This window comes from Oncorhynchus tshawytscha, linkage group LG28 (assembly GCF_018296145.1).
Source record: "Oncorhynchus tshawytscha isolate Ot180627B linkage group LG28, Otsh_v2.0, whole genome shotgun sequence".
Classification (NCBI taxonomy): Eukaryota; Metazoa; Chordata; class Actinopteri; order Salmoniformes; family Salmonidae; genus Oncorhynchus; species Oncorhynchus tshawytscha.
The window spans coordinates 34,304,286-34,329,836 of NC_056456.1; the positions used below are offsets into that span (position 1 = coordinate 34,304,286).

Genomic DNA, 25,551 nt, shown 5'->3' on the forward strand with positions numbered 1-25,551 from the left:
TCCCATCACGGCCAGTTGTGATACAGCCCTATGAGACTCCCATCACGACCAGTTGTGATACAGCCCTATGGGACTCCCATCACGACCAGTTGTGATACAGCCCTATGAGACTCCCATCACGGCCAGTTGTGCGCCGCCCTATGAGACTCCCATCACGGCCAGTTGTGATACAGCCCTATGAGACTCCCATCACGGCCAGTTGTGCGCAGCCCTATGAGACTCCCATCACGGCCAGTTGTGCGCGGCCCTATGGGACTCCCATCACGGCCAGTTGTGATACAGCCCTATGAGACTCCCATCACGACCAGTTGTGATACAGCCCTATGGGACTCCCATCACGACCAGTTGTGATACAGCCCTATGAGACTCCCATCACGGCCAGTTGTGCGCCGCCCTATGAGACTCCCATCACGGCCAGTTGTGATACAGCCCTATGAGACTCCCATCACGGCCAGTTGTGCGCAGCCCTATGAGACTCCCATCACGACCAGTTGTGATACAGCCCTATGGGACTCCCATCACGGCCAGTTGTACGCGGCCCTATGAGACTCCCATCACGGCCAGTTGTGATACAGCCCTATGGGACTCCCATCACGGCCAGTTGTGATACAGCCCTATGGGACTCCCATCACGGCCAGTTGTGATACAACCCTATGGGAGTCCCATCACGGCCAGTTGTGATACAGCCCTATGGGACTCCCATCACGGCTAGTTGTGCGCCGCCCTATGGGACTCCCATCACGGCCAGTTGTGATACAGCCCTATGGGACTCCCATCACGGCCAGTTGTGATACAGCCTGGATTCTTGAAGTGTGTCGACTTGCTCACGCCCCCCTCATGGATTTTGAAGTATTGGATTGATGCCAGCTCGGGCAAGAGGGAGTTTGCATCATATTTCTTATTTCCATTCATATTTATCCTCGATGGGGAGTGAATGTGTGCTCTCTCCAGGAGAAGGGAAGTTAATCGGACCACAAATCATGGTCAATCAAAACAATTGGGATGTTTTGCATCAAATTCAAAATGATAGCGATACATTGTGAAAGAAAAGGCCTTCTCTTTGTCTCCCTGGTTGACTGGGAACTTTAAAAGCCTGAATATCACATTGTATTGCAGTGGTCAGTACACCTATTGCACCTATCTCTCCACACAGAAGGACAGGAGTTTGGATAGTTTATTCATTTGCATAGTTTATTTTATTTTGAGTATAATGCTTGATTCATTCAGATAATTTTGAGACAGTTTCAATTTGAGACAGTATCTGATTACATAAAATTACAAAAGTGATAATACTATTGATACAAATTAAGAGCTTATTTTGTCATTTAATTTATGGTCAAAAGGGGTAACTTTTAGTCTCTAACAGCAACTTTAGTCTCTAACAGTGAAATACAACAACATTTCACACATTATAATATATACAGTAATTCCTCTTCTATTTTAAGTGAGAATGGAATCAACCCATGAAATGTAGTCACAAGTTTAAGAAAAGCTATCTCTGAAATCAGCTTATAGCCGTGGTATATTGGCCATATACCACAAACCCCCGAGGTGCCTTATTGCTATTATAAACTGGTTACCTACGTAATTATAGCAGTAAAAATAAATGTTTTATCATACCCGTGCTATACGGTCTGATATACCACAGCTGTCAGACAATCAGCATTCAGGGCTGGAACCAACCAGTTTATGCTTCATGTTTTAGAGTAGTGTTTCTCAACCTCTGGACCAGTTAGATGATTTCTGGTTAGACGGTTAGCTGACAGCCATTTAGTCTGTTCTCAAGTGCTAGTTTTAATGGGGCAATCTGCAGTTGCGAAATCCATTTGTGGGGGTATAGATTAATGATATGTACCCATTGAGTCTTGACAAATATAACTCACGAGTATAGTTCAACTGCCAAAACCCATCAGAACCCCAAATATTAGCTTATTTTACTCCAATGTTGTGAATGTTGTTACATTTCTTCAGGCCCATTTCTCAGCTTTTTACCAAAACAGAGGTGAGGTTTCCCACTTTGTTATTTCAATTAAGGATTGCCACACATTAAAGGGATAGTTCACTATTTTGCATCACTATGATACAATACGTTTCCACTTGCATTGCTACATGTAGCCTTTTCCTGCAGTCAATGACCAAAAGCTCTTTCTTTGGCCTCATGGGTGGAATGTTATTCATATATTTAATCATTTCATCATTAATAAAGATGATTAAAAAAGCCCAACAAAAAATCTGGTATTTCAGTTTTGTTATATTTCAGTCTTCTGTGATGTATATAAACTGTAATATTGGGATACAAACTCAAAACTGAATACATTTCAACTCTATATCTGACATGTTGCATGTGTCTTATTTTTTGTAAGCCCATAACCATGTGTGTGTCGTATACTTTTGTTTCAAAGTAGATTTGTTTAAGACCACCAAGAGTCACTCCGTGTGACCCTGATTTAGCCCACTGCCGTAAAAGGTTAAAACGTTCTAGCCAGGATATTCTGGACATCGCTAAACTACATCCCAGGTAACAAACCCTAGGTCAATTGAAAATAAGATAACACCTCCAAAAAGTGAACTACCCCTTTAATCTAAGTGGTCCTCCATGGATGGAGGGACTATATATATCTTGCCAATCTGTGGTACATAAAAGGTTGAGAAACACTTTTAGATTGTTTGTCGTTTGAGAGAGTCACCTTGCTCCCCTCAGCATATCCTGGTAGACGTCTGACTTGAGGAATCGTGGGTAACAATCCCTGGCCATCAGACTGTAGATCAACTTCTGTGCCGTGTCGAAAGAGGTCAGGCTCGGCTGAGAGATGTTCTTGGTGATATTTTCTCTGGTCCCACAATCAATATTGATCTTTAAACAAGACACAATGTACAGTAATATGCATTTCTTTGGTCTTTCTTTTTTCATTATTTTGATTTCTAGATTTATCTAGATCTTATGTCTACTGACTACACAGCTCATACCGATTAAATATCTCTGTAATAAATCTCTGCATATGCGCAATGAAAAGCATTACCAGGTGTAGATCCAACCAGGTTCTTTAAGAAATGTGTTAATTTTCAGAGAAGTTTGTTATATCAAATAGTGTTGAAATGTGGAGTTTTATACTGTTTTACCAGATTGTGATAACATATGTGTCAAGCATGTCAGAGTAGGAGTGCTGATCTAGGATCAGTTCTCTCATGGCCCATTTCATCTTATTCATTATGATCTAAAAGGATAAACTGATCCTAGTTCAGAATCAGTCCTGGGTAGGTTACTTTCTAAATGTAATCTGTTACAGTTACTCGTTACCTGTCCAAAATTGTAATCAGTAATGCCACTTTTGTATTATCCAAAACTCAGTAACGTAATCATATTATTTTCCAGTTACTTTTGGATTACTTTCCCCTTAAGAGGCATTAGAGGAAGACATAAATGATCCATCAAAAGCATTTGGTGTGTCATCATAGTCGTCTCTGACTTGTGGTCAGACTCGCTCAGGTGGATCAAACTTAAACTTGCATCTTTTTTCAACACTGAATTGAATGTCATTGAGAAAACGGAAATGTGTCATAATGTATATTTTTTTCTTTGCAACATCCTTCCTGAATTTAAAAGTAATCCAAGAAGTAATCATCTAGTTTTCCAAAAGTATCTGTAACCCGATTACAATATTTTCGCAGGTCACATGACTGATTACAGTTACAGTTTCTTTGTAATCAGATTACATGTAACCAATTACATGTAATCAGTTCCTCCCCAATCCTGTTCAGCACCATGATACATAGTCCCAGATGGTTACTTACCTGTCTCGGTGCTTCACATTCCACAAACTCTGAGTAGATCCTGTTTGCAGATGAGATCATCTCTGGAAGAGACGTGATGTTCTTGTACTCCTCACAGGCCAGCCAAAACAGAATATTCTCCTCACTATACTCTGATTTAAGGAATTCTCGGAAAGCCGCCTGCCCGGCTGGAAATAGGGAGGAATATGAAAAGGAAAAATGTAAGATTTATTGGAAATAGGAATTTCTCATTGTTTGTTATTGTTATAAAGTATATGAACATGAGTTCTGATAAAGTCAGTAATACTAACTTGATACATTTTAGCTACTGGCAGTAATACTAACTTGATACATATAGTTACTGGTAACAGACAATAATAATTTCCTATATCCGATATCCTCCGTAACTCGTTTAGCAGGCTTGGTGATGCCTTTCAGACAGGCAATATAGTAAAAAGTTATAACTTCGTCCTCACGTTTACAACCCAGGAGTTTGTCCACAGACTCTCCCCAAGTCTCAGCCTCTTCAAGCGGGTCCTTGGGAAAGCAACAAAATCTACCCTTGAAAAGAGTGTTGATATCCATCACTAGCGCAGTAATCAGTGGTTCTCAAAACACAATATCAAATCTACCTCACACCTGGAAAGAAAATAGATTAATATCGTTTTCATCAATTCGTTTTTTTTTTTTTGTCCAGTCAACAGAGCATCCCAAAAAATTCAAATGACCTGTCATCCAATACATTATATATTTATATCGACTTAAATCCCAAAATGGACATACGACACTTCACATTTCTGTAGCAAGTTGTAATTTACGTTGAAAAATGGAGTCATTAATTTACAGAATCAGACATAAAGAAACTCACTTTATTGCCATGGCTGCGTTGTCTGTCTGGGAGAGAGAAAATAGTTCCTGCCAGTGTGAAGCTGAGATTGGGATTGTTTTGAGGTGAAGGAGTTAAGTTGCATGGACTGATCTAAACAAGGCTCCCCTTGGAACATATGAAAATCAGTATGCAAAGGTGATGTTTGGAGAGAGGGTATATATATAAATATTTGGTGAGAGAGTATACACCTGTGATTCAAGGAGTGGCCCTCATGCCTTCTGTTATATCCTGTCCACCTCAATATCATTTATAGATATGAGGATGAAAGGCAGAGTACATAATCCTAATACAACCCTAATGTCAAAAGAGTGTACAATGAACCGTTTCACCACATTATTTCTCAGTGGATAAATACTGCACAGTAAAACAAAGTGCTACCAAAATCTCTTTTAGATAGTCATCCATAGGCAGTTAAAACAAGATTCATAAAATAAACATACATGGCTATATATTATTACAGAAGAATAGTCAGCCAGTGCAGGGTTCCCCAATACATATATTTTATTTCTCCTTTATTTAACCTTTATTTAACCTTTATTTCACCTTTATTTAACCAGGTAGGCTAGTTGAGAACAAGTTGTCATTTACAACTGCGACCTGGCTGATGAATCCAGTCGACGGGAGCCTGGCCGTAAACGAATAGAGCATAAAGGGAAATGCCCTGCGTCCTGTGTATTACACTGGATTTGCATATCCGTTGTGGACTATCACATTCATCTCAAGGACACATGGACAACAATATGGTATGCTATGCACTGGGCTGCACTCTGTGCATACTGCATATGATATATGTCTGCCAAATCTAACTCTACAATACAACTAGGCTTCATTGGCTTTTGTGCGAATCAGAGCATGTACATTGGAGTTACTGGATGATTTGTGTGCTTTTGAGTGGTGCTAAGTATTTAACATCTGGTGGAGATGCAGGGTCAAAGGTCATCAACAGTTGCAATCAGTGCAAGGTATACCCTTTCTGCCTATAGGAAACCCAACCCCATGTGTGTCAGACACGTGATGTATTGTCTAATGAAGATAAACGATGGTGTGTCATGGTATATGAAGGCAGTCTTCATGGTGTACAAGGACAGTGCTGCCTGAGTCGCTATCCTGACCCCCATATTGTCATCCAACCCAAGACCTAATGTGCTTCCAAAACAAAACCAGGAATGTAAATCTCACCAGGTGATGGAAAACACCACAGCGATCCCGATTTGCATCCGTGTGGACAAACCAAGACTAGGACATTTGATTTTCAAAAGAGGTGCCTGTCTCGCACAGTGCTTAGAAGTGTTGTCATCGGTGCACTTCAGACTCTGAGACAATGTTTATTGCTGATTTGGTTGTTATTTATTTAGGTGGGTAGATACTATGCCTCCTAACAATACATAGCTGGTTTATTCTGTGGTTGTTATTTATTTAGGTGGGTAGATACTATGCCTCCTAACAATACATAGCTGGTTAATTCTGTGGTTGTTATTTATTTAGGTGGGTAGATACTATGCCTCCTAACAATACATAGCTGGATGTTTCTCATTGAAGTTAAGCCAAAATAGTTGGCTTTGAAAGCATCCCACACAAAAACAGAAATAGCTTCCATGTAGATATGACATTGTGAAATGTTTATTATACCAATAATGTACAGGTGTTACACTTATACCAGTGTCTTCCTCTTCCAACACCATATCACCTAGCTGCCATACCTAGCACCAGGAGTTTTCCCTCATAAGCAGATCACACGGTCAGGTAAAACTCCAGGCCCTAATCATGAATCATAACAAGGGCCAAGAGTTTTTGCCCAAGAAATACTCCTGTCCCACACTGTGGTTAGGGAGCCTTCTCTACTAAGCCACAGTGAGGCGCTGTGTGTCCTTGTCGGCCCCTTGAGCAGCCTGCAAATAAACCAAGTTTATTTTCCCAATGTGCTGCAACAATGCCTGCCCGTCTGTCTGTGTGAAAGAAATATGAATGTCTATTTAAAAAAAGTCAAGTAAAGGATTTGAATCCTACAGTGTCCGTCTTCATCCACTCCTGGCACTGTATGCCTCTTCCACTATAAGTCAGTCATAGTGTCACAGTCCCGAGTGGCACAGCAGTCTAAAGCACTGCATCTCAGTGCTGGAGGTGTCACTACAGTCCCTGGTTTAAATCCAGGCTGTATCACAACCGGCCGTGATTGGGAGTCCCATAGGGCGGCGCACAATTGGCCCAGTGTCGTCTGGGTTATGGTTTGGCCAGGGGTAGGCCGTCATTGTAAATAAGAATTTGTTCTTAACTGACTTGCCTTGTTAAATGAAATAAAAATAGGTTAGAATCAGTGAGGGTTAAGGAAACCTAGGCCATGGTTAGCATTCATGTATTAAATCAATGTTACTTGGATCTAAATATTTTATCATGGTTTTTTTGTCTGAGGGGCATATGTATGCCTTAGGGATGTTACCTCGTTATTTCCTAAGGCAAGTCAAGTGTTGCGCTTATTGATTTCTCTATTCGGAGGATTCAACATTGTTGTGAACTGTCTAGGAATTTTGACTAATAATAGTCCTTGATTTTTTAATGTTCAGGCAATGCAGTTTTTTAAACAGACTGACCAAACTTCCTTGGTGAAGATGCCATGGAGTCGGTCCTGGACGTCATTTAACTCCTACAGGAAGGAAAACAAGTTAATCACAAGTTAATCACATGTTTTTTTGCAGGACGTAACATATCATAGGGAATTAATGACGTAGTGCACACTTTTGACCAGAACCCTACGTAGTGCACACTTTTGACCAGAACCCTACGTAGTGCACACTTTTGACCAGAACCCTACGTAGTGCACACTTTTGACCAGAACCCTATGTAGTGCACACTTTTGACCAGAACCCTACGTAGTGCACACTTTTGACCAGAACCCTATGTAGTGCACACTTTTGACCAGAACCCTACGTAGTGCACACTTTTGACCAGAACCCTATGTAGTGCACACTTTTGACCAGAACCCTACGTAGTGCACACTTTTGACCAGAACACTACGTAGTGCACACTTTTGGGGGACCTGTTTTGGCCCGTGAATGTTACTTTTAAAACTACTGGCTGAAACGATACTTTTATAACACATCTTTCAATACACATTTTATTTTATTTTATTCTATTCAGTTCTTATTTTTTTCCACCATTTCAATGAATACAAGTCAGAGCATTATGCATTCCAACGCCCTTTACATGCATGCATAAAGATATTATTTTATAAGGCATTCTGGTCATACTGGAATGACAGTAACTCAGCATGATACGACTGTATTGCTCCTAAGGCTAAAGGAGACCCTGACATGTGTTAATGACAGAGAATAAGCCCACTAAACCCAGGGACTAGGTGAATTATGCGTACGCTTCCTCCCACCGCATACACATTTGAAAGGGAAAGGTTGTGTGCCAAACGATACTCTGTTCCCTACAAAGTGCACTACTTTTGACCAGAACCCTACGTAGTGCACTATATATGAAATAGGGTGTAATTTGGAACGCTGCCATAGACTCAGTTGGATCACTGGCAAGCTTGGAATGATTACATATTTGTCTTTGGAAGGAATACTGTATGCATACCAATGACGTGAATAATTCCAATCCTAGAGTGGTTACTCACTTGCTTGGTGAGGTCTATAAATGTTTCAGTGATCTGGGATCCTTCCAGATCCTTCTATCAACCCTTCTGACTGTGTAATGCACTACCATTACGTTTGTCTCTTTTGACATGATTGAACCGTTTGTAAAAAAATAAATTTAAAAATTTAAAACATTTATATTATATGTTGTTTATTCCAATAATTACTCTCCAGACAATATATACAATTTACAACTAAAAGCCAACATAACATATTATTATAATAAATTATTGAATTAATACAAGCAGTGGCAAGACATTTAACGGTAAACAAGATGAATATTGCATATTAGTATTCTTACACAGTCTGTTCATGTTTGCTGTCTAGATGGGGAACATTTTAATTGATAGCTGTAAAGTCAAATCTCTTCAGAAAGTCTCTCATTAAAAAGGTACAGCTTTCCACAATCACACAACTAGTCAGCGACAGGCATTGCACTGCAAGGGAATTTGGAAGGGTGCGTGTGTGTCTGTGTGTGTGTGTGTGTGTGTGTGTGTGTCTGTGTGTGTGTCTGTGTGTGTGAGTGTGTGTATTGTGCTACTCTCGGCTTACGATGCTACAACCAGTCAGAGGAGTCGCTGGTGGCCTCCCCTCGCGGCTCATTGAAAACACAGGACCGTGACCTCCGGCGGTACATGGTGGTCCCAGGGCCTTTTCTCTTGGTGAGGTGCAGGTAGATGTCTGACGTGAGGAACCTTGGGTAGCAGTCTTTTTTCATCAGGCTGTAGACTTTGCTCTGCGCCGCATCGAAGCAGGTATTCGTCGGCGAAGCCATGGTCTTCTGGATGGCCACCTTGGAGGCATAGTCGATGTTGACCTACAAGACAAGTGACACTATTATGAGTATGTTGAGTGGATGTGGCTAATCAACCCTTAGATATGGTGATATGGTAATAGCACCACCTTTCCTTCTGATTGGCTAGGTGGAAGTTTCACTATATTGGTTAAACCAATCAAATCTACTCTGATCTCTACAAGCGCATAGGACGTCGGATCTAGTGGTACATTTTGAGATTGGGCCAGTGTGTGCCCAAAGTATGTGTCACTTTACACTCAGTTTAGTACCAAATGCATTCTATTGGCAAGTTGAACTTCTTTCAGGTCAGTCAGTGGAAGAGAGGTCAAAATGCAGTCGTGGAAGGTGAAGAGCTACAGTTTATGGCTGGCCCAAGTCTCACTGAGGCACTGTTTTGAGTTGACTTTACTCAGAGCCTCCCTCAGGCATTGGTTTGAATTGACTTTACTCAGAGTCCTCCATATAAGTAGAATGTGGTGTCCATGTGACACTTTTCAGTCTTCACATGTCACTGTCCTTGCAGCACATAGAACACCAGACTGAAAAGGCGTGTGGTTTTGAAGTCCTGCTTGCTTATTATCTGACTGAGCGAATGTCTTGATCTCAAACTGAAAGTGTGTGGGTGTTTATATCACTGGTTCAGTTGCTGCTAGTCATAGAGAAAGAAGACCACACGTTCACATCAGTCTTCATCCAATGCTTCCTGTGGGTATAAAGTCTCTAAACCACATGGTTCTGCAATGGTCATGTCTGTCTCACTAGGGGATTAGAGCAATTTCTAAATCACATGGTTCTCAGGGCTCTTGTTCTAGCATCTTACTCATTGCAACTTCTGCATAGTTCCTGTGCATAGTTTATAAAGGTCACCGTATGTATACCAGTGAATGCTGATGCATCTAATCAGCCATTCTTCAAACTAGATCAAGATCATAGAAGTGCAAAGAAGATCAAGTTGTATCTTTCTTTGAATAGTTTAATAAGTCCCATTGACCAAGCATCAGCTTCAGGGAATTTATATTGATAGGGCCCATAGTTTTTCCATTGCCACTGATAAAAATCCTCCAGCAAGGCCTATTTTGTTTCATTTCTCGAGCATATATATATATATATATATATATATACCTCTTTTGGGGCCTCGGCTTCAATGAAGACAGAATACATGTGCTTGGCTTTGGAGATGAGCCGGATTTCCGAGTCGATGGTCTTGTACTCCTCACAGGCCAACCAGAACTCAATGTTCTCCTCACTGAACTCTGTCCTGAGGAACTGAGAGAACGACTCCACTCCGTCTGCATCGGGGGAGAAGAACATATTCTTTAATGATCTATTGGATTCAACGAGGAGGTCTATGTGAAAGAAAATTAGCATGTACTGTTACCAGAGTAATGGCCACAAAGGGATCTGCATTGTGCCCACTTGAGGCTAATGCTGTAGACGTGTTACTGTGTAAGCACCCGATTGATTGAATTCCAGACTATATTCACTGAAAGACATGCCTTATATTTGTTTAGGCTACTTGTTTATTATTTATTATTTATATTTCATTTGTTTATTGTTTATTCATATTCATAATATAAATTCCCATGCTCTATAGATTCCAAACCTACTCTCAATGAAAAGTGGGAAAGATAATATTAAACATTCAACCACTGATCTCTGTGACACTCTAGACCAAAATGATTTATAGCTGTAAGAAAACACTCTTCAATAGACATATCAGGAAGTTAGACAGGTTTGAACATCTTACCAAACACTGAAAACATCTAGTCAAATTCCATTGTTCTTCTCTAACCTTTAATTTCCCAAAAGACACTGTTTCTTCCCATTAAAGTTGTGCTTTGAACAAAAATGGTTTAGACTCGCAATTTGTGAATAAATGAGATATCGCTGACTTCCATCTAACCTGAATGTCTGATCAGATCTTCAAAGGAGTCCCTCCATCTCAATGCTGCCTCTGGTGAGATGCTGAAGAAAACAGTCAGAGATATAATTTAAGTCCTCTGCTAATGATGCTGCATTCATTTGTTTATATATCTTTCGGTTTGATCCTTTTGAAAGCTGACGGTGGGCCATGTTTAGATCCCGTTGTTTCCCTCTTGTATTTGGATTGAGGAAAAGTAACTGCATATTGCACGAATTTAAAGGGATAATTCAGCTAAATTTCATATTTAGTTTCATATTCGTTTCCTTGAAGTAGTATTTGGGCGATGCTGCTTTCAAGGTAAGGTAACAATTATCTAAACATGTGAAATATACCTTTACAATTGAAAATGCTCTTCAATACAAAATGGGCATCTGGGGCAATTAAACATGTTAGGTTATTCTGTGGGGCAATCTCTTTCCATTGCTTTGCCTTTATACTTGACTGATGTCTTACTTGTTGTTGGTGGTGGCTGTCTTTTTTTCTGGACTGATGTTTTCATGGGAGCCTGACTTGGTCAGCAGAAGGCTCAGTCGGCTCTTCTTGTCTTTCAATCTGCAACCAGAAGGAATGAACACTGGTGACTCTCAGAAGACACATACTGTAACTGTACATAATGATAGTACTTTCCGGGTTATTCCACAGCTGTTGAATCATAATGCACAAAATCCCTAGCCTGGTCCCAGATCTGTTTGTGCTGTCTTGCCAACTCCTACGGTTATTGTCACGCCAAACACTGTTTGAGTCGACAAGACGCCACCAACATACAGTGAATGGGAACCAGGCTACAGAATCACAACAACAGAGGAGTGAACCAGACATTTTGTTACTCGTGCTGAGGACCTTTAACATGGATGTTCACATGACAACTGAAAAAAATAGTCCCTGTTCTTTCTTTTCACCTTAAGTCACATGACATAAAGGTCAACAGATCATGCAGTGTTTCCCTGAAGGCAGCAGTGGCATCTCATTTATGGATTGCCCTTGAGAATACTAGCAAAGCAAGATGGCATCAGTGAGCTAACCAACATTCTGAAACTAGAAACCAACCACCAAATAATGTCCAGAAACACAGAACAAAGGCAAAAACCAAGGGGAAATGTACTTCTGCACCTCAACTCAGACAGCCACAGGAAGAGCAGCACTTTCAAGAGAATTTGTATAGACAGGAATTCACGGCGACAGCAACTGAAACTGTGTCGTGAAACTATCATTCACAACAACTTCTATTTCCCTGTCTCTAATTCCTTTCTAGGTTGTATTATTCAACTGTTTGAATAGTTCATAGACGGATTTAACAGTGTCACAATTTACCCCCATCGCGTAGAGTCATTTCATTTGCCTCACTGTTCTACATCAAAAGTATCAACAAGAGACAGCTACAAACTGAGACAGCTACAAATGACTCATTAACGCCTACTGTAAAGGCTCCAGTTGTCTTGGCAAATACTCTGACGCAAATAAAATGAACCAAGGTACATAACTCAGAACTGTTCATTCTAAGGCGTCACCTTAATGAAGAAATGTTTGTTTTCTCATCTCCAGCTATTTGAGGTCATGGAAATGGCTTTCAGGTACACATGTACAGTCTCTGTAGAAACAAGTCAAGCATGGTGCTATGGCCAACCCTTTACATCATGAAGTTGACAGCAACACTTAAAGAGTGGAAGAATAAGTCACACTTAAAGAGTGGAGGTCAAAATATCAGATTGCATATTCATATTAAAGGTATACTTTGTCTGTCTTTCTCCAATTCTCGTTGCGCAATGCAAATATAGGAAGTGGCATTCTTACAAAATGTAATGAAAGAAGGACTTAGAAGCTTCATAGAATTGTTCAAAGACACAAAAAATCAATTGCTGCTTTCAATAAAATAAAAAGGATCAGAAGATTTCAAGTGAGAAAAAAAATTACCTACCTGAAATTACTAGCTTTCATTCTCGGTGCCAACAAGTCCTCAGGACAGAGCATTTTGAAATATGCTTCCTCTTTTGGGGCAAAAAAGTTCAATTGAGGAAACAGAAAAACAAGTGTTTCCATTCTAGCTTCCTTCTAACTTTAGCATATATGAAAGCAGAGCACAATCAGTTCTTAGTGCTCCTTCAACCCTATGGTTTGTCCCACATCTCTTTTTAAAGCTACAACATAGCCCAAACATTTCCCCAGTACCTTCCACGCTACTTCCTGACCTAGGTAAACTACTCAGTTTACCGCATCATCAGTGACAGAGAAAATCCCCCCCACGCTCAACATCCTGCTTTAAACCGAGCAACTATGAACTTTACAGAATACAATAGCTTCCTATTAGCAGATAAACCCTGTCACTGTTATGACCACCCCAGATATCTGGGTAGTTGTCTGACAATGCATGATCTAACAGTGACTGATTGTGGTACTCTGATTATGTTGTCACACAATATACTGTAGATGTCATATCAGGCCATGTGTCTGTAAACTGCTCAAATTAACAGTGTTGCATCATAAAAAAACAACACACAACTAACATTCCAAATTAGCATTATCACCCAATGAAGCCACAGAGGCTTTAATACTTCACAAATGGAAAAACAAACACCCCCTCATATTGGGATAATACTAAGGATGGTGACTTTTCAACCTCTCAAAGTGCAAAGCACTGTCATTCCCTTAGAGAGAGTAATTCTGCGATTCTGGTATATGAGATGGAATGAATAGTTAAATGGGTATGCATAGAGGATAGGCTGGGTATAGGCCCGGCGGTTTCCAGGGCAACAGGCACCTTAATATAGATAGATAAACTCACTGTGACATGGCAGAGAGCAACAGGGAGTAGGTGCCCTAGCAGGTAAACAGAGACAAATGTGATGTCTTTCTTTAAAGGCAAAGAAGAGGAACAATAACAACCAAAGAACAATATAGTTGTATGCAGAAAACACAGACCACGGTCCTGGTTCATAGTACAGTAGGACACCACACCAACGACCTTATGGTACTGTAACGCACCATCAGTCCTCTGCTCACAGTATACCAGATCAGTTATACTCATGCCATCTTAATAATCACAAGACAACACAAGTTGAAAATGGCAACTTGCGGTTGTTGACATTACTGGACTTCAGCATTTATTAAATGCTCATGTACTTCTTATGAATGGTATATGTATGGGTTATGAATGAGTTATATATAGGGGCACTTCAAATAAAGTTGTACCCAGAATACTAGCTAGCTCACATACTTCACTGCTTGTATAAGTAGCTACTTTATTGCACTTAAGGTGGATGAGGGTATAGCCTTTTGTTTTGTTTAAGTCTGCTGGACTGCGGCAACACTCAAGAGCGCCGTCCCATAGAGGCAAGTTAATTACTACCAGTTGAATCATTACAACCAATTAAAATGAAAGTCTATCAAATTAGTTTGTAAGCCCGGGTGTGGTTGAATCATTAAATATTCTGGGCCGAATGACTGGAGGATCGATGGCTCTGCAGAACCGAATGAATGCCCCCAGCTGGTCACCAATGACTTGATTTGTTTCATTATTCAAAATAATATTCAGATAACCATTACAGTTTAATTACCTTGCAACCGGCTCCTGCAATTAATTCCAAAAGCAATATAGCTACACGTCGTTAGCTTGAACACTGTAGAGGAAAAGGCCGTTTTTCTGTCTTTATGGATTTTCAGGAGGTTTTAAAATGTTGATTTACTTGGAGTGTAGTTGCTGAGGTGGGTGGATGAGTAGATTCAGTATAGCTAACACACTAGGGGAAATTAAGGCACCATTTTTTTTTAAACTGTGGGTTAAATGTAACTGACACCATACATTACCACTGTGAATGACACACAGAGAACAACACATCGGAGTCAGGGTGACAGGTGCGGTGGTTTGTGGTTGTCTCGCCTACGTTGGTTGAATGCCCTTATTGTAAATCAGTCTGGATTAGGCTGTCTGTTAAAATGACTACCAAAACTCCATCCTGGTAAAGAGTGAGTCTGGGTAAGGCCTGTAGAAAAAGGGAAATGAACATTGAAACTGAAAAGTGCTGACTTGTGGTGCGGGGGAGCAAAGAGGGAGGTGCTTCCTGTCTGATGTTCTTCCAAATAAAGAACTGTTACCATAGTTTAGGTCGGGTCTGTTCTGGTTGGGTCTGTTCTGGTCTGGACTGGTCTGTTCTGGTCAGATCTGTTCTGGTCTGGTCTGGTCTGGACTGGTCTGTTCTGGTCAGATCTGTTCTGGTCTGGTCTGGACTGGTCTGGTTTGGTTTGGTCTGTTCTGTTCTGGTCAGATCTGTTTTGGTCAGATCTGTTCTGGTCTGGTCTGGACTGGTCTGGTCTGTTCTGTTCTGGTCAGATCTGTTCTGGTCTGGTCTGGACTGGTCTGGTCTGTTCTGGTCTGGACTGTTCTGTTCTGTTCTGTTCTAGTTGGGTCTGTTCTGGTCAGATCTGTTCTGGTCTGGACTAGTCTGGTCTGGTTTGGTTTGGTTTGGTCTGTTCTGTTCTGGTTGGGTCTGTTCTGGTCAGATCTGTTCTGGTCTGGTCTGGACTGGTCTGGTCTGGTTTGGTTTGGTCTGTTCTGTTCTGGTCAGATCTGGTCTGGTTGGGTCTGTTCTGGTCAGATCTGGTCGGGTCTGTTCTGGTCTGGTCTGTTCTTGCCTGGTCTGGTAAGGTCTGGTCTGGCTAGGTCTGGTCAGGTTTGGTCAGCTCAGTTCTGGTCTGGTCAGCTCCGTTCTGGTTTGTTCTGGTCTGTTCTGGTCAGCTCAGTTCTGGTCTGGTCTATTCTGGTCTGGTCTATTCTGGTCTGGTCAGGTGTAGATTTCAGATAATGTCTCTGTCTTGCCTGAGTGCCAGTATGTTTGTGCTATCATGTCACAAATATCACCACTTTGTCCCAAAGGTAATGCCAATAACAAAGGTAGAACAGTATGTAGAAAGCTAGCTAGTCATCCTGATACTGCATTAAGCATCAGGCCCTAGGGTCCTCATCCTGATTGTAACGATCGTCGTTGGAATGAGACCAAAGCGCAGCGCGGAAATTGTTCATATTTAATGTTCACAAAAAAACACTCGAACAAAATGACAAATGGAGAAAATGAAAGCGCACAGTTCTGTCAGGGAAACAACCTAAACAGAAAAATAATCACCCACAAAACACAGGTGGGAAAAGGCTACCTAAGTATGATTCTCAATCAGAGACAACGAACGACACCTGCCTCTGATTGAGAACCATACTCTGCCAAACACATAGAAAAAAGAACATAGACTACCCACCACAACTCACGCCCTGACCAACCTAAAACAAAGACATAACAAAGGAACTAAGGTCAGAACGTGCCACTGATATTGCATTAAGCATCAGGCCCTAGGGCCCTCATTCTCACAAATGGGGGTACGGCAGTAAAACATCAGGCCCTAGGGCCCTCGTTCTCACAGAGGGGGGTACAGCAGTAACAACATCAGGCCCTAGGGCCCTCGTTCTCACAAAGGGGGGTACGGCAGTAAGACACAGACCCCCTGGTGGAAGACCCTCTACATATGCCTTTTCATCATTCTCCCTATTGGGTATTCTGTTAAGGAACAGCATGCTGCTTGGTGCCTTTGTACCAGTATAGCTTCCGTCCCTCTCCTTGCCCCTACCTGGGCTCGAACCAGGGACCCTCTGCACACATCACCAACTGCCTCCCACGAAGCATCGTTACCCATCGCTCCACAAAAGCCACAAAAGGGGAACAACTACTTCAAGGTCTCAGAGCAAGTGACATCACCGATTGAAACGCTATTAGCGCGCACCACCGCTAACTAGCTAGCCATTTCACATCGGTTACACCTTCCCCAAACTGGGTTATAATCATTTAACAAGTGACATTAGCAAATATAGGGAAAATAAAAAACATGAAATTTTATTAAGCTTATCAATTTCAGCAGCCTCATCGTTAAGCCTGTTACAGTATATTGATAATGTCTTCCTAGAAAGAAGAAAATATTTTGGTTTCTGCGCTTTGACTTGATTTCCAATCATCCACCAAATACATTGGAATTGACATTTCTCGTCTGTGGGGAGCTGGTTTCAGCTGCTGTTTACATAGTATATCAACTCTGGGATCTCCCTTACTATGTTAGACCCTTACCAGAAAGCTACAGGCTTCCAGGAAGAGAAGCTCTCTCAGCTTTCAACTCGTCGGGCCTGACAGAGGCAGGCAATGACACCTGCATACCAATATCTCAAGTGACATCATTTCCTTTGAGAAACCACACGGTTAGCTCTAAACGCAGAGAGCTAACCACAGCTCAGAGACATTTGCATACTGTGTACTGTAGGTCTCAAAGCAGGGCAGCAGGAACTGCAGCCATTGTGTGTTTACATAGATCCAGAATAGCAAATGGGGGATGTACATGGAGGAAGACTAGAAGAAGAAAACCATATATATTATATTTACAGAACCTGGTATAATGAGCAAATGGCTGTGGAAGAGAAATGTATCAAGGTCTCTCTAGCAGTAACAGTATCTCAGTAGCTGTATCTCAGTAGCAGAATCTCAGTAGCACTATATCTAGCAGTATCTCAGTAGCAGTATCTCTGTATCAGAATCTCTGTATCAGTATCTCGGTATCAGTATCTCAGTAGCAGTATCTCTGTATCAGTATCTCAGTAGCTGTGTCCCTGTATCAGTATCTCTGTATCAATATCTCTAGCAGTATCTCAGTAGCAGTATCTCAGTAGCAGTATCTCAGTAGCTGTATCCCTGTATCAGTATCTCTGTATCAGTATCTCTAGCAGTATCTAAGTATCAGTATCTCAGTAGCAGTATCTCAGTAGCAGTATCTCAGTAGATGTATCTCTGTATCAGTATCTCTAGCAGTATTTCTGTATCAGTATCTCAGAAGCTGTGTCTCTGTATCAGTATCTCAGTAGCAGTATCTCTGTATCAGTACCTCTGTATCAGTATCTCTGTGTCAGTATCTCTGTATCAGTATCTCAGTAGCAGTATCTCTGTATCAGTATCCCTGTATCAGTATCTCTGTATCAGTATCTCTGTATCAGTATCTCTGTATCAGTATCTCTGTATCAGTATCTCAGTAGCAGTATCTCTTATCAGTATCCCTGTATCAGTATCTCTGTATCAGTATCTCTGTATCAGTATCTCTGTATCAGTATCTCAGTAGCAGTATCTCTGTATCAGTATCTCTGTATCAGTATCTCTGTATCTGTATCTCTGTATCAGTATCCCTGTATCAGTATCTCTGTATCAGTATCTCTGTATCAGTATCTCTGTATCAGTACCTCTGTATCAGTATCTCTGTATCAGTATCTCTGTATCAGTATCTCTGTATCAGTATCTCTAGCAGTATTTCTGTATCAGTATCTCAGAAGCTGTGTCTCTGTATCAGTATCTCTGTATCAGTATCTCTGTATCAGTATCTCTGTATCAGTATCTCTGTATCAGTATCTCTGTATCAGTATCTCAGTAGCAGTATCTCTGTATCAGTATCCCTGTATCAGTATCTCTGTATCAGTATCTCTGTATCAGTATCGCTGTATCAGTATCTCAGTAGCAGTATCTCTGTATCAGTATCTCTGTATCAGTATCTCTGTATCAGTACCTCTGTATCAGTACCTCTGTATCAGTATCTCTGTATCAGTATCTCTGTATCAGTATCTCTAGCAGTATTTCTGTATCAGTATCTCAGAAGCTGTGTCTCTGTATCCGTATCTCTGTAGCAGTATCTCTGTATCAGTATCTCTGTATCAGTATCTCTGTATCAGTATCTCTGTAGCAGTATCTCTGTGTCAGTATCTCTGTATCAGTACCTCTGTATCAGTATCTCTGTATCAGTATCTCTGTATCAGTATCTCTGTATCAGTACCTCTGTATCAGTACCTCTGTAGCAGTACCTCTGTATCAGTATCTCTGTATCAGTATCTCTGTATCAGGATCTTTGTATCAGTACCTCTGTAGCAGTACCTCTGTATCAGTATCTCTGTAGTAGTACCTCTGTAGCAGTACCTCTGTATCAGTACCTCTGTATCAGTATCTCTGTATCAGTATCTCAGTAGCAGTATCTCTGTATCAGTATCCCTGTATCAGTATCTCTGTATCAGTATCTCTGTATCAGTACCTCTGTAGCAGTACCTCTGTATCAGTACCTCTGTATCAGTATCTCTGTATCAGTATCTCTGTATCAGTATCTCTGTATCAGTACCTCTGTATCAGTACCTCTGTAGCAGTACCTCTGTAGCAGTACCTCTGTATCAGTACCTCTGTATCAGTATCTCTGTATCAGTATCTCTGTATCAGTACCTCTGTAGCAGTACCTCTGTATCAGTATCTCTGTAGCAGTACCTCTGTAGCAGTACCTCTGTATCAGTACCTCTGTATCAGTATCTCTGTATCAGTGTCTCAGTAGCAGTATCTCTGTATCAGTATCCCTGTATCAGTATCTCTGTATCAGTATCTCTGTATCAGTATCTCTGTATCAGTACCTCTGTAGCAGTACCTCTGTATCAGTACCTCTGTATCAGTATCTCTGTATCAGTATCTCTGTATCAGTATCTCTGTATCAGTACCTCTGTAGCAGTACCTCTGTAGCAGTACCTCTGTATCAGTATCTCTGTATCAGTATCTCTGTATCAGTATCTCTGTATCAGTATCTCTGTATCAGTATCTCTAGCAGTAGCTAGTAGCTGTATCTCTGTATCAGTATCTCTGTATCAGTATCTCTGTATCAGTATCTCTAGCAGTAGCTAGTAGCTGTATCTCTGTATCAGTACCTCTGTATCAGTATCTCTAGCAGTAGCTAGTAGCTGTATCTCTGTATCAGTATCTCTAGCAGTAGCTAGTAGCTGTATCTCTGTATCAGTATCTCTAGCAGTAGCTAGTAGCTGTATCTCTGTATCAGTATCTCTAGCAGTAGCTAGTAGCTGTATCTCTGTATCAGTATCTCTGTATCAGTATCTCTGTATCAGTATCTCTGTATCAGTACCTCTGTATCAGTATCTCTAGCTGTAGCTAGTAGCTGTATCTCTGTATCAGTATCTCTGTATCAGTATCTCTAGCAGTAGCTAGTAGCTGTATCTCTGTATCAGTATCTCTGTATCAGTATCTCTGTATCAGTATCTCTGTATCAGTATCTCTGTATCAGTATCTCTGTATCAGTACCTCTGTATCAGTACCTCTGTATCAGTACCTCTGTAGCAGTACCTCTGTATCAGTACATCTGTATCAGTATCTCTGTATCAGTATCTCTGTATCAGTACCTCTGTAGCAGTACCTCTGTATCAGTATCTCTGTAGCAGTACCTCTGTAGCAGTACCTCTGTATCAGTCCCTCTGTATCAGTATCTCTGTATCAGTGTCTCAGTAGCAGTATCTCTGTATCAGTATCCCTGTATCAGTATCCCTGTATCAGTATCTCTGTATGAGTATCTCTGTATCAGTATCTCTGTATCAGTATCTCTGTATCAGTACCTCTGTAGCAGTACCTCTGTATCAGTACCTCTGTATCAGTATCTCTGTATCAGTATCTCCGTATCAGTATCTCTGTATCAGTACCTCTGTAGCAGTACCTCTGTATCAGTATCTCTGTATCAGTATCTCTGTATCAGTATCTCTGTATCAGTATCTCTAGCAGTAGCTAGTAGCTGTATCTCTGTATCAGTATCTCTGTATCAGTATCTCTGTATCAGTATCTCTAGCAGTAGCTAGTAGCTGTATCTCTGTATCAGTACCTCTGTATCAGTATCTCTAGCAGTAGCTAGTAGCTGTATCTCTGTATCAGTATCTCTAGCAGTAGCTAGTAGCTGTATCTCTGTATCAGTATCTCTAGCAGTAGCTAGTAGCTGTAACTCTGTATCAGTATCTCTAGCAGTAGCTAGTAGCTGTATCTCTGTATCAGTATCTCTAGCAGTAGCTAGTAGCTGTATCTCTGTATCAGTATCTCTAGCAGTAGCTAGTAGCTGTATCTCTGTATCAGTATCTCTAGCAGTAGCTAGTAGCTGTATCTCTGTATCAGTATCTCTAGCAGTAGCTAGTAGCTGTATCTCTGTATCAGTATCTCTAGCTGTAGCTAGTAGCTGTATCTCTGTATCAGTATCTCTGTATCAGTATCTCTAGCAGTAGCTAGTAGCTGTATCTCTGTATCAGTATCTCTGTATCAGTATCTCTGTATCAGTATCTGTGTATCAGTATCTCTGTAGCAGTACCTCTGTATCAGTATCTCTGTATCAGTATCTCTGCAGTATCTCTGTATCAGTATCTCTGTATCAGTATCTCTAGCAGTAGCTAGTAGCTGTATCTCTGTATCAGTATCTCTGTATCAGTATCTCTGTATCAGTATCTCTGTATCAGTATCTCTAGCAGTAGCTAGTAGCTGTATCTCTCAAGTTTTTTAAAAGTTGTAAAATGTTTTAAACGTATTAATTGACCAGAAACCATGTTTCCTTTTCTGATGTGCATGTTTTATCGGCCACCAAGTCTGGTTTAGTCAGGCTCCAAAAAGTCAGGCTTACCATGCCCATCAATATATTTTCAATTGGGCATTTGTTATCCTGTTATAGTCATACCAGCACACAGACTCGATGCTGCCACCTACTGCTGTGTAAAACAATGAAGCTTTCTACCCCAAGCACAATATAGCCAGGGTATAGCCAGGGTATAGCCAGGGTATAGCCAGGGTATAGCCAGGGTATAGCCAGGGTATAGCCAGGGTATAGCCAGGGTATAGCCAGGGTATAGCCAGGGTATAGCCAGCCACAACTGTCATTTGTGATCTAAAGATGCAACCTTATGATCACAAGTCCATTTCCTTGACTTCATCTCAAACTCCTATCTTTAAGAAAACTTTACTTTTCTTAAAAATACATATAGTGGCTTTGTTCTCCCCCCCCCCATATTGAATTACAGACATTAAAGGATTTCATTTCTGCCTTTGTAGGCCCAGGACCCAGGCTGTAGTGGCTCAATGGGGGTTAGCCTAAGTTAAGGTGACTGCGGAGAGCAGGGTGTTTTGTAGCGATGCACTGTCCCATCGTACAGACACTCTGAGTGATGCGATAGTAAAGAGGGCCGGACAGAGTTCTTTATCATAGGTCTATGAGAGTTTCAGCGTCTGTTGTAATCAGGTCCAGATGCCAATAGGGATGAAGTCCCCACTCCCCATTGCCCAGTGCCGGACAGACAGCACGACACATATAAATAAGGATTCACATGGCAAGTCGCCTTGATCAATAAACATATTCTCCTTAAGAGAGATTTCTGGCTTCTCTCTCAGTGTTGGAAAATCAAATAAAGGTTTCAGATTAATTGTGGTCTTAACTGGGGATTGTGAAAGTCATAAATACAATGTAAGTATCTGAGCTGTCGTAATCAATACAAAATGCCTATAACTATTCGCAATGCATCATTTCCCCATTAACACATCAGAAAGTTTAGTCTTAGCGTTTTTTTACATCAACAGAGCAGCACCACAGAGAATGATGAAATCATTATAAAGCTTGAGACCCTGGGTCTCGACCCCGCCCTGTGCAACTGGGTCCTGGACTTTCTGACGGGCCGCCCCCAGGTGGTGAAGGAAGGAAAAATACCTCCAATCTGCTGATCCTCAACACTGGGGCCCCACAAGGGTAGGTTCTCAGCCCTCTCCTGTACTCCCTGTTCACCCATGACTGCGTAGCCATGCACGCCTCCAACTCAATCATCAAGTTTGCAGACGACACTACAGTGGTAGGCTTGATTGCCAACAACGACGAGATGGCTACAGGGAGGGGGTGAGGGCCCTCGGAGTGTGGTGTCAGGAAAATAACCTCTCACTCAATGTAAGCAAAACAAAATAAATGATCGTGGGCTTTTGGAAACAGCAGAGGGAGCACCCCCCTATCCACATTGATGGGACAGCAGTGGAGAAGGTGGAAAGTTTTAAGTTCCTCAGTGTACATATCACTGACAAACTGAAATGGTCCATGCACACAGACAGTGTGGTGAAGAAGGCGCAACAGCACCTCTTCAACCTCAGGAGGTTGAAAAAAAAGATCATCAAGGACAATTACCACCCGAGCCACTGCCTGTTCACTCCGCTTCCATCCAGAAGGCGAGGTCAGTACAGGTGCATCAAAGATGGGACAGAGAGATTGAAAAGGCCATCAGATTGTTAAACAGCCATCACTAGCACAGAGAGGCGGCTGCCAACCTACAGACTTGACATCATTGGCCACTTTATTAATAAATGGAACACTAGTCACTTTAATAATGCCACTTTAATAATGTTTACATAACTCACATTACTCATCTCATATGTTTATACTGTATCCTTCACTATCTATTCTTACTATCTATTGCATCTTAGCCGCTCGGTCACTGCTCATCCATATATTACTTCTATACTTCTATATTCTCATCCCATTCCTTCACTAGATTGTGTGTATTAGGTTTGGTTATGAAATTGTTTGATATTAACTGTTAGATATTGCTAGACTGTCAGATCTAGAATCATAAGCATTTCACTACACTCACAATAACATCTGCTGACCATGTGCATGTGACCAATACAATTTGAATAACACAAAAAAAAAGATTGTGAAGCATTTCATATCTATGCGTATTGAGCACACTATTGAAAACTCAATGCTGTTTTTCCTCCGTCTCTTTCTCTCACATGAGATACGAGTACAATGACAACATTTTACACGGGCACAGGTGTTGGGGCTTATCACTTAGGCTAGGTCCACCAACCATTTGACGAATCCAGGGAGAGAATCGAACACACCCCATAGCGCTGGCAGGGTCATAAAGGAGAAGTGTATGTAGTCAATGTTTAACAAATTCTTGGAGAAAAAAAGAAAGAAATGTCAGGCCAACCACAGTGACAGGCATTCCAGCTCCAGTGATGTCTGGACAGGATGGGTGGCTTGGCAGAGGAATCGCTCGGATGATGTACCGATCACTTTCATCTAAACAATACCTTTCTGTGATTCCTCCTCAGGGACAGCAGGCTTGTTTATGACGAAAAGCAATATGTACTATACTCAATTTGTACACCACTTTCTAGTAAATTATTCATCATCTATTTCAATGGTGTTGTATGCTTAGAAATACGGTGCCTTCTGAAAGCATTCATACCCCTTGACTTATTCCACATTTTGTTGTGTTACAGCCTGAATTCAAAATAGATTAAATTGATTTTTTTCTCTCTCACCTTTCTACACACAACACACCATAATGACAAAGTAAAAACATGTTTTTAGAATTTTTTGCAAATATATTGAAAATGAAATACAGAAATATCTCATTTACATAAGTATTCACACCCCTGAGTGTCAATACATGTACACCTTTGGCAGTGATTACAGATGTGAGTCTTTCTCGGTAAGACCTTTGCACACCTGGATTGTACAATATTGCCCATTATTCTTTACAAAATTATTCAAGCTCTGTCAAATTGGGTGTTGATCATTGCTAGACAACCATTTTCATGTCTTGCCATAAATTTTCAAGCAGATTTAATTCCAAACTGTAACTAGGCCACTCAGGAACATTCACTGTCTTCTTCACACCTGTATCTTGGTAGTGACTGGGTGAATTGATACACCATCCAACGTGTAATTAATAACTTCATCATGCTCAAAGGGATATTCAATGTCAGCTTTGTTTTTTATTTTTTTACACATCTACCATTGGAAAACCTCCCTGCAACCTCCATGCAACTTATTATATAACTTATTAAATTTGTACTCTTAAACTTATTTAGTTTATAAGAAAATGGATGAATACTTATTGACTTGAATACTTAAAAGACATTTCAGCTTTAAATGTTTTATTAATTTGTAAACATTTATAAAAACATAATTCCACTTTGACATTATGTGACAAAAAAAAAATCTCAATTGAATCCATTTTGAATTCCCCCTGTAACACAACAAGTGGACAAAGTCAAGGGGTGTGAATACTCTCTCAAGGCGCTGTACATCACACACTGTCAATAAAAGGTGGAATTTCAAAAGACTCGGATACATTTGTAGATAGAAAATGTGTTTCTGTGAACATTAAAAAAGTATCATACTTCCATGGTCGTTTCGTGATTCAACTGTGAGGATTATTGAAAATGGCTTGATTGAAGCTACAGGCAGTACATCTTTAAACAGAAGACATTAGGAACAAAACGAACATTACTCGTCTGTTATGTATTTTCCACATAAACATAATTGTTCCCTGATGAGACAATACAGGGAACGTAAAGTCCTCCATGAGAGTCCATGAAGGTATCTCACATAGGAGTGTGTGGGAGCATGTTAGTGTTGTACCACACTGCGATTAAAACCCCCCACTAACATTTGGTCCACTTACGTGAGTTAAACCAGTAATTGCATGTGAGATATAATTTGGTGGTATTACCATTCAGAATGTGCATTGGATTTAGACTGGGTGTACTTTACTCTGTGTAGATGCAAGTGAGTCATATTTAACAATGAGATACTCCGTCTCAGATTTTTGGAACTGCTGTAGTTTTAGGCATTTTCATATATTTAAAAAAAAACATTTTGTAAATACATTTAAACTCCGTTTTTCACA

At 40.8% G+C, this 25,551-nt stretch overlaps 2 protein-coding genes across 2 annotated transcripts; both read right to left on the reverse strand.

Annotated features, from left to right (window-relative positions):
- Nucleotides 1–1,190: 1,190 nt before the first annotated feature.
- LOC112227177 (regulator of G-protein signaling 21-like) lies at nucleotides 1,191–4,700 on the reverse strand. The gene is made up of 4 exons (XM_024392048.2): nucleotides 4,640–4,700; nucleotides 4,248–4,327; nucleotides 3,793–3,959; nucleotides 1,191–2,854 (listed from the first exon to the last, which is right to left on the reverse strand). Exons 1-4 carry the CDS (start codon nucleotides 4,648–4,650, stop codon nucleotides 2,684–2,686), a joined length of 429 nt encoding a protein of 142 aa, XP_024247816.1. The 5' UTR covers nucleotides 4,651–4,700; the 3' UTR covers nucleotides 1,191–2,683.
- Nucleotides 4,701–8,435: 3,735 nt separating this feature from the next.
- Nucleotides 8,436–13,250, reverse strand: LOC112227165 (regulator of G-protein signaling 8). The gene is made up of 5 exons (XM_024392036.2): nucleotides 12,937–13,250; nucleotides 11,475–11,573; nucleotides 11,001–11,062; nucleotides 10,220–10,386; nucleotides 8,436–9,118 (listed from the first exon to the last, which is right to left on the reverse strand). The coding sequence occupies exons 1-5, from the start codon at nucleotides 13,056–13,058 to the stop codon at nucleotides 8,858–8,860; spliced, it is 711 nt and encodes a 236-aa protein (XP_024247804.1). The 5' UTR covers nucleotides 13,059–13,250; the 3' UTR covers nucleotides 8,436–8,857.
- Nucleotides 13,251–25,551: the final 12,301 nt, after the last annotated feature.